Here is a 16,321-nt window from a genome sequence, read left to right on the forward strand (position 1 = left end):
TAAATTTAGCACCGGATATTTCTTGCGGATTGACATGGTTCTGTTTGGTCACAAGTTCACGTTCCTAATGGACTGGGACAATTTTAGGGATTTATGAATTGGCGGGTTTAGATATTTGGGGATGCAGAAATTAGGGTATATGGGAGTTTGGGAATTTAGGAATATTGGGATTTATCAATTTGGGACTTTGAGAAGTTGGGAATTTAGGAATATTGGGATTTATCAAATTGGCACTTTGAAAAGTTGGGGAATTAGAAATTTGGGGGCTTGAGGATTTGGAAATTTAGGGGAGCAGCAATTTGGAAATCTCGAAATTCTGAGACGTTGGAATTTCGAGAATTTAGAAACTTTGGCATTTGGTAATTTGGAACTTTGAGAAGTTGGAGCGTTAGAAATTTGGGGACCTGAAAAAATAGGGATTTAGATATTTAGGGATGCAGAAATTAGGGTATATGAGAGTTTGGAGATTTAGGAATTCTAGGGTTTAGTAATTTGGGACTTCGAGAATTTAGGAATATTGGGATTTATTAATTTAGAACTTCCAGAAGTTAGAAATTTAGAAATTCGGGGGCTTGAGAATTTGGAAACTTAGGGGTGCAGCAATTTCAGAATCTCAAAAGTTTGAAACGTAAGAATTTTGGCATTTAACGTCTAAGAATTATACCACTCTTATCTGCTTACCTCACCTTAATTTTTTATTACAAAATTATTCGACGTCTGACGAACTTTTATTTAAAAATTGACGGATCAATATCCGTTCGAAGGTTCTGACTTGAATTTATTCACAGTGTCAATCAAGGGTGAGCATTCTATCGATGAACATTCATATTTCTTTTTCAAAACATATTTTTTAAACGATAGTTTAATTCGATTGCTCGCGCGTATAGTGATGTGACGAGCAGATAATACAAGCAGACGAGTAAAATAGCAGATAAATCAGAAAACATTTAAAACAGAGTACGCATTACAGTTTTCGACTTGTATTCATGATCAGGTGTGCGGCTCATTGAACGAGGTCGATGAAGCGTGGCAGTTACGCGTACGGTTTGTTCACTTCAGTTTAACAGAAACGCAAATCAAGCTGTAACGAAAGAAGAACGATATCAACAGTGTTTTAGATTTATTTTGATTTACGATACTCGTTGTCAGGTTCAACATGAAAATCGTAAAAAGTTTCTAGCGTTGATCCGCTCAACTGAATACCTGTTGACAGAACTTGTTTCTATCCCAATTTTAATGGGATTTCACTTACACCGTCATCCATTCGTCCAATTTTTATTTACAAAACGCCGAAATATTTTTGAAGCTTTTATCCGTGGATCCGAAAAATATAACTCTTTCGAGCGACGGAATAATTCATGCACTAAGCATGATTGATTAACCGAGGGACACGTTTTCGTTCTCCCACACATTCGAAATTAATTACCCTAAATAAGGTTGAGGAAGCGTTCAGGGTAACGTTATGAGTGGATTAAGGACAAGGTTAAACTACGGCTGGAATTAAGCTTTAGATTAAGGTTACATTAGGGTTACGTTGGGATTGTCAATATTATGTTCGAATTAGATCAGAGTTTGATGAGGGTTCGGTCAGAATAGGGTTCGGTTTGATCAAGATTTAGTCACGGTTTGGTTTGGTTCGGTCAGGTTCGTCCAGTCAGAGTTAGATCAGGTCAGATTCAAAACTACATTTGAAATACTATAATTTAACAGAACTTGATTAACAGAGTTATGTTGGACTTAAGGTGCGAGTTTAACTCCAAAATTAGTTAAGGTAATTCCTATTCTTTTTTTACAGAAATACATTCTTCATGCCCATCTCACGCTTGGCTGACCTCGAGGTCATAGACGTAATGAATCGAGCAGATACATCAGTAGGGGCAATGTGGGTGGCATTACTAATTGTAGCGAAGTGTTACTAATTGTTGAACAAAAGTTCCTTTGATGTCAGCTGCAAACCAGGAGGAGAAAAGAAGATAACCGGTGTTTGTCGCACGATAGATAGGTGGTAAGGTGGGTAGATGGTGTGACGGTAGTCGCGTATGAGTGTGGCAGTCATCAGTGTGCCACGGCGCAACCGGACAGGCGTTTTCGCGACGGGATAGGAGGGTGGGTGGATAGAGGCGCCTAACGGCAGCTGTGAGTCGCATGATCCGTTCATTCGGGTTCGCACGGCTACCCTCGTCTCTGCTCGGCTCTCCGCGTTTTCAAGAAACGACCCCCTAGTTTACCGAAATTCTGGTTCCGATGCACTTGCATTCGTTCGCGCGACTCCTCGCCGTTGTCACGCGCGCGCCGATCTCACCCCGCTGTTTATCTCTTCTCCACGCGGTCTCGCGTTCATCTACACTGATCCCTTCTGTGATCGCTCGCAGTTGTTTTCATTGAAAGAACGGAAAAGTGACAAGTGTTTACAGTGTTAGTTCCCGGGTTTACGTACGTTGTGTCACGTGTCAAGGTTCGATAAAAATCGTTTCTCGTGCGGTCAGTTCGATCGATCGCGATACACTGCGAACGCTCGAAATACAACCGCGTGCGCGACAATTTGTTAACGGTCCATTCAATCTCGTGAGGTTTCCCGCAATTTTCAGCCGGTCACCGTCGCGTACACCTGGTGAGAACGCGTCAACTGCAAAGGTACATTCATGAGTGTCGGATGTTTGATTAAACGCGACTTTCCGTCGATGCTCGGATTTTAGGTAAATACGGGCTCTGATTGCTGCCGCCTGCGGGTTGGGAGCACCCTTTTGATCCTTTGAAACACGTTGCCATTAACGCCACAGAAAAATTTCCCCGCCTGTTTTACGCGTATTACGTTGAAATTAATTTCGAACGGCAGTGATAAATGAACCGACGATGGAATTTCGTGACTTGTGGTACGAGGATCGAGAACTGGTTACGAGTGAATAACCGTGTGATTGGCAGCCTGTAAGATTGATCAGAAACGACTGTTCATTCCGGTGATTGTTATCGATCGATAGTGTTGCCAGTGAACAATCGTACAAACCGGATTGATCGAGATAATCTTTTATCGAATCGATGGAAAGATTCTTCGGTGGTCAGTGCTCAAGATGTTCAATTCCCCGGGTCCAACTAGTTTGCTGCGAAGTGGACCGGAATTAAATCAGTGTTTAAAATCTGTTTGGACGAATTAAAAACGAATCATTCTGTCGTGAAATCGTTTCGCGTCGGCACACTGGAGGGCTCGAAAATACCTACGTTTGCCCGTTCGAGTGGCATTTACGTGCAAATATACGACTAGAAGTCGGAGGAACTTTGTGTAATCAACGAGCCGCTTCTTCTTCGGCAGACGTTCACTTGGCATCGGAATATCCGTTGAGAAAGAGAATGAAGGGCCATCCAGACAGCACGTAGGGACTGGCCCTTCTCGTCTTCGGAGATGTGGCGCTATCTACGGTACACTATGCTCGGGCTTACCGTCGTCCTGCTGACGATTCATGAGATAGTTCTCGTGCGAGCCGGTGAGCAAGGTAATAATAATTCATGCATCTTATCTTTGGTAACGGCGAACACTCCTGGCTTCAAGTAATGTTAGTTCTTTCGTCGTGTTTCTCTGTCAAACTATCGACCATTCAATAATCTCACACAAAAATATTTCTCCCAATTTGTAACGTTATGTAAGAAATCATATCTCTAGTACCGTCAATAACATCATAGTTTAATAGATATCTTATTATTCTTTAATTATAGAAATACGCTAACTCGAGCGAGGTCGAACATCTCATGTATTTTCCATAAAAAGTTTCTAACTTTTGTTCAAAATTTCTGATACATCATTCCGATTTTTCTTTGGTTATTTATTCGGGTCGATTGATGCTATTTGAATAACGCACCTGTGTTCAACAGCGGTCAGAAAATCGGTTTTTATAATTAGCCGCGGTTATGCTACGTGTAACACGTGTCTGTTCATGATATCGGTAAATTAATTGATATTCATCTCGATGAAAATAAAGTGTATCTTTAAAACTGCAGTTGTTGAAGTGTATGATTAGTTTCGAATTTTAATTTATGTGCACGTAGTTTGTCAGGTAATTGCATCGTGTGAAACATGTGCAGTATACGAGAATATCGATAAAAGAAACCGAGTCTAATATTTTTTCTGTTCCGGTAGAGAAGTTTCGCGCATTCTTTCGGGTTCAATGAAACATAGCCTCGTATTACTTTCGTCGAAACGTAATTTGTCTGAAGTTGTTCGTACAATTGTTTGAACCGAACCGTCGATAGTATTGTGCACGCATACAATTACAATATAGGTGGTAGTAAAAAAGTAGGGTGAGCTTCGACATGGAAAGCAATTGGGAACGGACAGTAGAAGTTTAGTCGAGTGAAAACAGTCGGCCCATAAATACCTATTTTAGTTCGTTGGTCAATAATTGAACACGTGCGAGACTCGTGTGTTCATTTTTTGGCAAAATGAGACACACCGGTGCGCCGGTGCGCATTTTCAATCGTAACTCATCAAACAATTTCCTCGTGGAACTTTTTCCACTGAAAAATACATGCTGCTTCGACTCTGTATTTGCGAAGAGAAAAATGGAAATTTCGAAGTAACGAAATTTGATTGGTATATGGTAAAGTACGTGTAAATTCTCGTACGTTGCTCTCTTTACGATATACAAGTACTTGTAGACTTATAATATTATCATGCGTTAGAGTCTCGTTAAAGGGGCGGGAAAATATTGAAATTTTAAATGTAGTCAAAGAATACATGAATTAATTTAAGTATTGAATAAATAGCAGAAATAAAATAACAGTTTCAGAATACACTTAATGAATTTTCGATAAATTTCGTACCTGAATCGAGAAAAACGAGTACGAGAACGTGAAACGATCGTTCGATTCTCTGTAAGATGTTTCAGCTTATTAATGAAATAATGATAATTTTGAATCCGTATCGAGAACATTTATTTCAGATAAATCGCTGTATTATACGCAGTTAATATCTGATTCTCATTCGATATTATGATTTTGCAAATTCATAAACGATTCTCTATTATATTACCACTTCATCGTACAAATGCTTTTGATTTAACCGCGTCACGTTCACCGATGCAAAGTAATTAATATTGTCACGTTAGGACTCTATAAAAAGTATTAAACGCTATCAAAGAATTAATTAAGCCACGAATACGTAGCATATTTTCAATCAAATTACCTCACACAAAGCGTATTATGATTTAATCGAGTCGACTAGAATCGATTAAATCTTTTTATGGGAATCGTTTAAATCGAATTTTCTATTTACTCAAATATTTAAACAGCTGTTAATGATATTGAAAAGCAATTTACATGAAAGTTGAATGATTTCGATACGTACATATTTAAGAAGATAAAATGAAATTATACAGTACACGGTGCTGTAACGCGGGGTAATTGAACGTGGAGTGATCTAACAGGTGGTGATATAACGCATAGTGATTTCTCGCGTGACAATTCAACGCGTTATGTCTTGACGTTTGACGTAAAGCGTAATGACTTTATGCGTGGTAGTATTACGCATAGTTATACAATGCGTTGAGACTTCATGCGTGACCATATAACGCGAGGTGATGTAACGCGTAGTAATTTTACGTGTGGCTATATAACGCATAGTAATTTTGCGTGTAGCTATATAACGCATAGAAATTTTACGTGTGGTTATATAACGCGCGGGTATACCACGCGTGGTAATCTCACGCGTAGCTATAAAACGCGTGGTGATTTCACGCGTGGCCATATAATATGACGTGATATAACGCGTAGTAATTTCATGCGTGGATATATAACGCGTGGGTATACCACGAGTGGTAATTTCACGTGTAGTAATTTCATGCGTGGCTATATAAACACGTGGGTATACCACGAGTGGTAATTTCACGCGTAGCTATACAACGCGTGGTGATTCCACGCGTAGTAATTTCACGCGTGGCTATATAACACGTGGGTATACCACGCGTGGTAATTTCACGCGTAGCTATATAACGCGTGGTGATTTCACGCGTAGTAATTTCATGCGTGGCTATATAACACGTGGATATACCACGCGTGGTAATTTCACGCGTAGCTATATAACGCGTGGTGATTTCACGCGTAGTAATTTCATGCGTGGCTATATAACACGTGGATATACCACGCGTGGTAATTTCACGCGTAGCTATACAACGCGTGGTGATTCCACGCGTAGTAATTTCACGCGTGGTGATTCCACGCGTGGTGATTCCACGCGTAGTAATTTCACGCGTGGCTGTATAACACGTGGGTATACCACGCGTGGTAATTTCACGCGTAGCTATACAACGCGTGGTGATTTCACGCGTAGTAATTTCACGCGTGGCTATATAACACGTGGGTATACCACGCGTGGTAATTTCACGCGTAGCTATATAACGCGTGGTGATTTCACGCGTAGTAATTTCATGCGTGGCTATATAACACGTGGATATACCACGCGTGGTAATTTCACGCGTAGCTATATAACGCGTGGTGATTTCACGCGTAGTAATTTCATGCGTGGCTATATAACACGTGGATATACCACGCGTGGTAATTTCTCGCGTAGCTATACAACGCGTGGTGATTCCACGCGTAGTAATTTCACGCGTGGTGATTCCACGCGTGGTGATTCCACGCGTAGTAATTTCACGCGTGGCTATATAACACGTGGGTATACCACGCGTGGTAATTTCAAGCGTAGCTATACAACGCGTGGTGACTCCACGCGTAGTAATTTCACGCGTGGCTATATAACACGTGGGTATACCACGAGTGGTAATTTCACGCGTAGCTATACAACGCGTGGTGATTCCACGCGTAGTAATTTCATGCGTGGCTATATAACACGTGGGTATACCACGCGTGGTAATTTCACGCGTACCTATACAACGCGTGGTGATTTCACGCGTAGTAATTTCATGCGTGGCTGTATAACACGTGGGTATACCACGCGTGGTAACTTCACACGTAGCTATACAACGCGTGGTGATTCCACGCGTAGTAATTTCACGCGTGGCTATATAACACGTGGGTATACCACGCGTGGTAATTTCACGCGTACCTATACAACGCGTGGTGATTTCACGCGTAGTAATTTCATGCGTGGCTATATAACACGTGGGTATACCACGCGTGGTAATTTCACGCGTACCTATACAACGCGTGGTGATTTCACGCGTGGCTATATAACGCGAGGTGATATAATGCATAGTGATTTCACGTGAGGCTATATAACACGTGAAAATCTGATTCGTGGGAATTTAACGAGTAAGAATCTAACGCGTGGTGATTTCGCGTATGGCCATACAACGTGTGAGGTTAATACGAGGTCATATAACGTGTTGTGACCTAACGTATAGCAACCTACAGAGTTTCAGAACTCTGTCAGTGAATAGTGGTTTCCTGTGTCCGAGAATCTAGATTTCGTTTATATAGTTATCGCGGGTCACGTGTAAAACATCGAGTCTAATGCAATTTAATACTGTCAGGAATGCTATTTATCAGAAAGCTCTTTTTCACACTATAAATACGGTGCACGGATCCTACGTCCTCGCCACAATGGACGAGTATTGTATCGTTGATTCATTTCTTTTATATTCTTACATAGAACAGTTTTTATTACCGCTACGTTTTCCTGCGGTCGATTTTATTTCCCGACAAGATTAAATTCTTGGTTGACGGCCCTTGCATTGGTTAGTTGATCGACTTTTATTCTTTTTACCATATTTCCCGCTTTCTTTTATATTCGTCTCTTTTTTCAATGGAAATGTAAACCTTTAACAACAAACCATAGCAGTTATTTCTTTTCGTCGAAATAATATTTCTGATGTACCTATCAGATATTTTTATTGCATTTACATAGTACAATTATCGATGCCTTTCTGACGAATGTATATGTGCAAGCTCGAAACTATGCAATCTCAAATTTCGGGACTTTGGAATTTCAGAATTGCCAAATTTTAGAATGCCACTTGGAGTTCTTGAATTTTTGAATTTGAGAACTTTGGGATTTCAGCTCTTTTGGAACTTTGCAATTTTCCAACTTTGGAAGCTTCAGTATGTCGAGATTTTAAAATTTTTGAATTTTTGAGCTTCGGAGAATTTCGAAATTTCAGACCTTCCGAATTAAGGAACTAAATGATTTCAAGATTTAAAAACCTCACCTCTTCGAAGTCTTTGATATCACTAAATATTGAACTCTCGATGTTTCAAAATTTCTGAACTTCAGAATTTTTAAAAATGATATAAATACCATACACAAATAACATCCTACATAACACTCATACCAAATATGTTAAATTGTATAATGAATCAGTGGTATTCCCAGTGGTCTATTAGCTATATGCCTCACCATGTCCATCCAATTTCGTAATGGCAGTCAAAGTGGCAAATTGTCGAGCAGTAATCAATTCGGGGTTGAATTCTGCCTCTGCGACAACGCTAGTTCCAAATTCTGTTCACGCTTGAAGTTACAATTTCTAACAAGTACCGAGTTTTTATCAGACGTATCGCACGAACTAAAGCATATGTACCTCGTCGTACATAGGTATGTACGTGTGTCCGTTCGAATAACGTCATGCAAATGGTAATGGCTTTACAGTTTCATAACAAAGTTACACGTACCTCTATTTGACCACATGACTGATTACCATCGTGTGCGCATCGAAGCTGAAATCGATGCTCCGATCCATTAAGTTTATTGCGAGCGTATCATTCATTCTTCCTTCCTGTATGCGTCACAGTCCTTTTTAAGTAATATTCACTTAAAAATTTCCGTCAGATTGCAATTACATAGTGCATTCGAGACTAAGCTACTTTTGGCAAGGACACGTATACGTATAAACTTGAAAGCTTTTAAATTATGAAATTTTTAGATTTTCAGATGCTTGTAGGTTCAAATTTTTACATTTCCATATTTCTATACTTTTAAATATTTACATTTCTGAATGTCTATATCACCAAGGCCTTTATTCTTGAATTTCTACGCAAATCCTTACATTTTTATTTTTACCTCCCTGAATCCCTACATTCCCAAATTCCTTTACCCTCCAATTCCTTTGTTTCCAAATCTCAGTATCTTCGAATCTCTACGTCCTCAAATCTCTGTGACCTCCATTTCTCAAATTTTCAAATCCCTATATCCCCGGATCTTTGTATCCCCAAATCCCTATATTCCCAACTTCTGCACGCTCAGATCTCTATACCCCCAAATTCCCACATTTCCAAATCTCTATATCCTCGAATCTCCACATTTTCAAATCCCCATGACCCCAATTTCCCAAATTTTCAAGTCTCTGTATGTCCAAATCCCTATATTCCCAACTTCTGCATCCTCAAATCTTTATACCCCCAAATTCCCACATTTCCAAATCCCTATATCCTCGAATCTCCACATCCTCAAATCCCTATGACCCCAATTTCCCAAATTTCTGAATCTCTGTATGTCCAAATCCCTATATTCCCAACTTCTGCACGCTCAGATCTCTATACCCCCAAATTCCTACATTTCCAAATCCCTATATCCTCGAATTTCCACGTCCTCAAATCCCTATGACCCCAATTTCCCAAATTTTCAAGTCTCTGTATGTCCAAATCCCTATATTCCCAACTTCTGCACCCTCAAATCTCTATACCCCCAAATTCCCACATTTCCAAATCCCTATATCCTCAGATTTCAATATCTTCAAATTTCTCCCTCCCTGAATCCCCATATCCCCAAATCCCTACATATCCACCTATGATCACAGTGCTACGAATAATCTTCTCAACATTAATTAGTGTCCCTTCCAAAATAAAATTCTCAAATACGTCACCCACATTTATGAATATATCTATCCCATATTCCAAGAATATATAAATAACGCAACCGTAAATTATCGAATATTTAAATGAATTTAAAGGTCGATACGTTCTGTATGCACCGGCAGTTTCGTTCTGTGCACACAGAATTTTAACTGAACTTTTCCAGACTCTTTCCGGTTCAGATTTTTTTCTTTGAACGTTCCCTAACTCAATGTGCCGTAACGAATACGATTTGTGGCGATTCTTTCGCATCTGTACGGTCAAGTTAAATGGGCGGAATCGTTTTAAGCTGGGGAATTTCACGGTCCGATCGATTCTGCGATACGTTCCTGATCGTTTTGTTCGCTTATCAGTGCAATCGGACGGTATTGTGGAACCGCAGCTTGACACTTGGCCAGGAAAAATAATATTGATCATTCGTTCGTTTCGATTCTACTCTCCAGATTACGTTTGATCTGCGAATACTTTTTTTCTCGTCATTGTTTCCCGTTGCATGCCGCACAAGATTGCGAGGAAACTGCAATTCTCCACGAGGTTCAATCTTCCGAATCTAATATTTGACGATCAAAGAGCATTATTTTCCCATAAAGACAAACACTGTTTGAATACAAAATACGTTTCTCGACTTTGAAAATTTGTTGATTTCAGTATTTTTGACGGGGTCATCACGAATATTTGTAAATTTGAATATTTTTTTGATAAATGCAGTGTTAATACATATGTAGAATATTAAAAATGTAATGTTTTGGAGAAAATTGAGGTTGATCATTTTTTCAAATTTTTCTTCACAAGAACGAAGTATGAAGTATGCTGATAAGAGGAAAATATCCAGGATTAACCGCAGCACGATTACCGGAACCCTTAATTGAAAAAGAAACTTTTAGGACACCATGACAATGTATCCCTTTAGTCACATGATCGAATAACAAACCCATAACAATTTAGGAACCAAAACTCTTGGTTCACTTTTCAAAAACTACGTCCGTCTGAGGTTTTAAAATATTCTTCAAAAATAGAAATATCAGAGTATTATTATCTTTGTTCATGTCCCGTGCTTGAATCATCTGTTATTCAAGACTTCGGTTGCGAGCAAAAAATGAAAAAAAAAAAAAAAAAAAAAACACCGGGTTTTATTCTGTGTGGCTAGCGGCCAATTAATTTCGCTCCATTACACGAGTCAAGCGGTAGATTAATAAACTTCACCTTGTCACGCTTGTAACGCCATGTGCCAGCTTAGTTTACCTTGGAGTTTATCCGTTGGCGAGCATGAATGCTCGCAATTTGTTCACGCTTGTAGTAGATAGGCGGATAATAGAAACTTCATCGTGTAGCTGACACAAGCTGGCTATTGTTTCCTCCTAAAAACGCTTTCAAACGACCGTTTGCTTTCCGATCGAACGAGACACGTGACGATTCCGACGTAGTCGAGCCGATTATGGCTGCACGTGAGAGGTTAACCTGCTCGTGTTACCTTTTTGTAAGGACACTTTTAAGGTTAAGACTCTTAATGTCTTTAACCCCTTGCACTATGACTTATTTGCCAGGTGCGTCAGTCAGAACTGACTAATTACAACTATAATATTAAAACAGACTAAAAAAATTGAAATGTGTTCGCGCGTTGGGTAAAATATTAATTATTTATAGCTGTTTTCGAAGGTTTTAAATCTTCGTCGATTCATGGCGTTTCCACAACTTGTTACGGTAGTGGAATTATGTGTAGAATCATTAACCCTTACGCTCCGAGTGTGTCTCTCAGGCACTATGCGTTTCATTGCATCACTCAATTATAATATAAATATCAAAATTATATGAATAAAGATTGACTGTAATATTAGGGGTACCGAAAAGTAATCAAAATTTCGTTTGCTTTCGAAAAACATTTATTTATTAAAGAAATCTTAAATGCTAATCAACAAAATAATTTCCATTATTTTCTAACGCTTTTTGTTAGCGTAAAGGCAATTGTTCGATTCCCTTTTTAAAAAAGTCCTTCAATTTTTCATTGAAAAACTTTGAAGTCATCGAAGAAATTTTGATTACTTTTCGGTACCTCTAATATTATTATTTACACGACATTGTAGCATTTAAAGCCTGACACGTAAAAACTCGCAAGTCAAAGTATGTCGATATCCAGAATTAAAAATCGGAGTATTAAGGGTTAATACGTTCTGACTATATTTGTAAGTCTTATTAGATTCTACCATCGAAAATTAAGACCGACTGAAGTACAAGTATGAGCTGCATTACGTCAAATGAAAGAAGTTTTATTCCCAGAGACTCGGGCCCGAAACTTTTACCCGGAACACATTTGATTATCTGTCAGGTTTGCCTTTTTCCTCGTCCACGGGTACGCAGATGTTTCGCTCGAGACTTTCCTAACTTTCTCTTACGAGAAACGAGCTTGCGTCTCGCAAGGATAAGATTACGAATATCGATGTCAAATACTGAGAGTTTGTCGCTCTGTTTGATAAAATATCAACCCTTTGTGCGGTTTAAACGTGTGGGTGAATTTGTAAGAAATCTTGGATATGGATTATCGAGTTTTGTGGGAAAATTTTAGGGTTTATCGATGGTGACAGATATTATTAACGTGGGAGATATTATTAAAAATTAACAGTGACTGTTTTATTACGTTGAATAGCATTTTAAGGCAACGTCGTTTGAACAGCGTTTTATTAAATTCACCCGAACTTTCATATCGTTCTAAATTTTGAAGCTAGTTAGAAAATTAGTAGCTGCAGTGCCCACAAGTTTTCGGTCCACAATGAAATGAGAACAATGCATATAAGTATTTAAACAGCTCTGACACGCAACCGGATTGCAGCAGCGAGTTCCTCAATATTCACCAGCACGAATTTCCGTCAGATGTGTATACAATTGAAACGAATCATTAGGATTCTAGGTATAGGCTGGAAATTAGACACCGAACTCTTAACCACACCGCTGAATGCATTTCCGACCGCTTTATCGGAATCGAAACAGAACATCGAGGTAATTGAATTGGCGAACAGTAAGATGCGTTCGGAAATTTAGGCTAAATGTTTGCGAATGGTACATGAAACTGGAAACGGGAAATGAAGCTTTTCAGTTAAATTCGTAGTTTCACTTATCTCCACTCTTTCGAAACGTCAGTTCTTTTTTTCTCAGAGAGATAAAAAATAAAAGAGGTCAATTTTAGATACATTACCACGGTCAATTTTTGAAATATCTGTAACGATACATCGACCCATGCACATTTACAGGGATCTCTAGATGTACCAACCTTCCTTGACAGTCTAAATCGATCCCTGTCAGTCTAAATGCAGACAATGCATTATTGTATTCCAACTTATCCGATTAAAGTCTTTTCTTTTTGTAATTGACTTCAATAAACTCGCGAATATTAATTCCACGTAAGCTACTCTTAACCTCCGGTTAAATCAATATCGAATTACTTGTTGCGTAAATTACTTGTCGAAATATATTAGGGGTACCGAAACGTAATAAAAATTTTGTTTACTGGCAAAAAATATTTATTTACTAAAGAAATCTTAAATGCTAATTAACAAAATAATTTCCATCATTTCTAGCGTAAAGGCAATTGCTCGATTCCCTTCTTAAAGAACGTCCTTCGATTTTTCATTGAAAAACATCGAAGTCATTGAAGAAATTTTGAATACTTTTCGGTACTAATATTAGACACGTATGAAAACAACACGTGGTTATGTTCAAATTGAGAAAGTGACCCCGTATAAAATGTGTCGATACTAAATATTCTGCCAAGGTATTAGAAAACGGATCACGTTCGTTCGAAGTCTTGCACACTCTGCGAAATGAGAGTACTGCCTTTATTGCTGTACAGTATCTGTCAAGTGTCCGCCTTTATTTTTCTAATCTGCTTCGCCTCTTTCGGAAATTTTCCTCTCGATGCAGGGGTAACAAATTTATTTTACCGATGATCTGTTCGATTGAAATTCTCTGCGGCGGTTCTAACGAATTCGAAACAAATGGAATTTTGATTTTGTTTCTGGTTCAATGGAAGTGACGCTGAAATTTAACAAATTGTGTCAATGCAAATGTGCCAATATGGGAACATACATATAGAAGTAACGAGTCAATTTTCAATTTGGAAAACGAAGTTTGGGAATGGGATCAGTACACTGGTGAATTGAATCTATAAAATCTGATTTTTATATTTGGTATTTGGGAATTTTGGGATTTGGGAAATTTGGGAAATTTGGAATTTAGGAAAATTTGGGAAATTAGGGATTTGGGAAATTTGCAATTTGGGAAATTTGGAATTTAGGAAAGATGGGATTTGAGAATTTTGGAATTTGAGAATTTTGGAATTTGAGAATTTTGGGATTTGGAAAAATTTGGGATTTGGGGATTTGGAAATTTGGGGATTTGAGAATTTTCGGATTTGGAAAATTTGGGATTTGGGAAATTTGGGATTTGGGGATTTGGAAATTTGGGAATTTGGAAATTTGGGGATTTGAAAATTTTGGGATTTGGAAAATTTGGGATTTGGGAAATTTGGTATTTGGGATTTGGGGATTTGGAAATTTGGGAATTTGGGGATTTAAGAATTTTGGGATTTGGGAAATTTGGGATTTGGGAAATTTGGGATTTGGGAAATTTGGGATTTGGGAAATTTGGGATTTGGGAAATTTGGGATTTGGGAAATTTGGGATTTGAGAATTTTGGGATTTGGAGAATTTGGGATTTGGAGAATTTGGGATTTGGAGAATTTGGGATTTGGGAAATTTGGGATTTGGAAATTTGGGAATTTGGGAAATTTGGGATTTGGAAATTTGGAAATTTGAAAATTTGGGGATTTGAGAATTTTGGGATTTGGAAAATTTGGGGTTTGAGAAATTCGGGGTTTGGGAAATTTGGGATTCGGGAAATTTGGGATTTGGGAAATTTGGGATTTGGGAAATTTGGGATTTGGGAAATTTGGGATTTGGGAAATTTGGGATTTGGGAAATTTGGGATTTAAGAATTTTGGGATTTAGAAAATGTGGTATTTGGGAAATTTGGGATTTGGGAAATTTGGAATTTCGAAAATTTGGAAACTTGGAAATTTAGAAATTTGGAAACTTGGAAATTTGGAAATTTAGAAATTTGCAACCTGACGATTTTAACATTTCAAAACTTAAATTTAGAAAAAGAATGTGAATAGTTGTAAAATTGAAAGAGTTGAATTCTAGAAGTTTACAAGAAAGCACACGTCACACCGGAATGTGCTAATTAAGCAAAAATTAGTATTAACATATAATAGATGTAAACGTTTACATCTACATAATTAGTTCCTAAATTTCACTGAAATATTAAATTTACGGACGAGCCATCGATAGGTCCATTAGCATAAAACATATAGGTACTTTCCATGAATAAAGTATAGATTCATTTAAATACTCTAGCACTCAGTCTTCAATCGCTCGTTAAAGATATTGAATAAAACAAGTGTGCTTTAGCATATTAAATTACTTTGTAAAAGTTCTGGATACCTTCGAGATCATGTTTAAATGCAAAGAACTAGGACTTTCGAAAGGAAACCATCGAATATAGTTAAGTTTGTTTTTAAACAAAGTCGATACTTAGTGAAGCGTTTCAAATTTTATACTAAAATATTCCACTAAGTTTAATACCAGAACTAGCCGTGTTCGAATACTTACTTTTAAATTGAAGAGGAGGTACAGAAATGACTAAATAATGAAACAGCACATGCAATTCTTCACGTTCAAAAATTTGGTATTTCAATGAATGCATCTTAAAAACAGTATTTTGAAATAAGGAGCAAGTTTTTTCGACTTTGGTGAACATATGAGCACAGCTGTGTGAATGAGCGACAGTTTCGAGCGTGCATAATCCTCGCGCTCTGATTGGACCGTGTTTGTCCTTAATAATTAAAAAACGAAGCTTCAAACCCCATTTTTGCAAAGGGAAATCTTATTCAGAATCACGTCAGCTACCCCCCCTTCCAGGGCCACTAGTTGTAATATTCTGTATTAATAAATTTCCGAAGTAGCCGTGAAATTTTCATAATAAAATGTAGGGTAGTATACCCTATGTATATGTCATTATAACGCAATAAAATTTCAAGCTTAACGTCTGAATATAATACTTTTGTTCCAAGCATTACACCCTGTGCATCGAGTAAATCTTTTGCTCAGCAAAAACTATCCACCCTTTTCCGTATTTCACTTTATCCTGCGTTCGGGCGTAAACCCATGATCCACGAATGTACCTCGTATACACGAGGACTTGTACTTTCCGATAGTCGGGCTGATAATTAAATTTGCAGCAATAATACCGGCTTAAAGCGGAGGGAAATTTTTCGATGGAAAATCCGCGGGCGTTACGTCGAACAAGAAGCGGGGTTAATGGAGAAAGATGACCGGCCAACAGAACAGAAAGACGCCTTCTCATGACGTTACCATTTCTCGAGCCTAGTAATTGTACACAATCAAGCACGCTACCGTTATCTGGCCATGCGTCAGAGATAAGGGGTGGATCCAGGGTTCGCTCCATCTTGCTAGATCCT

At 38.3% G+C, this 16,321-nt stretch overlaps 2 protein-coding genes across 5 annotated transcripts in view; one reads left to right on the top strand and one right to left on the bottom strand.

The window, feature by feature from the left end:
* Fstl5 (follistatin-like 5) overlaps window positions 1-16,321 on the bottom strand; it is a 309,162-nt gene that overhangs the window by 109,884 nt on the left and 182,957 nt on the right. The window lies entirely within an intron of this gene.
* Window positions 2,150-16,321, top strand: part of LOC100882520 (alkaline phosphatase-like) — a 308,558-nt gene continuing 294,386 nt past the window's right edge. For both annotated transcript variants that reach the window (XR_013040141.1, XM_076538177.1), the window contains exon 1: window positions 2,150-3,488. Coding sequence is in view for 1 of the 2 variants with exons in the window: in XM_076538177.1 (XP_076394292.1) it covers window positions 3,398-3,488 (91 nt within the window). In the remaining variant the exon portion in view is untranslated. The remainder of the gene's footprint in view (window positions 3,489-16,321) is intronic.

The sequence above is a fragment of the Megachile rotundata genome, chromosome 1 (genome assembly GCF_050947335.1).
Source record: "Megachile rotundata isolate GNS110a chromosome 1, iyMegRotu1, whole genome shotgun sequence".
In the NCBI taxonomy this organism is placed as follows: domain Eukaryota; kingdom Metazoa; phylum Arthropoda; class Insecta; order Hymenoptera; family Megachilidae; genus Megachile; species Megachile rotundata.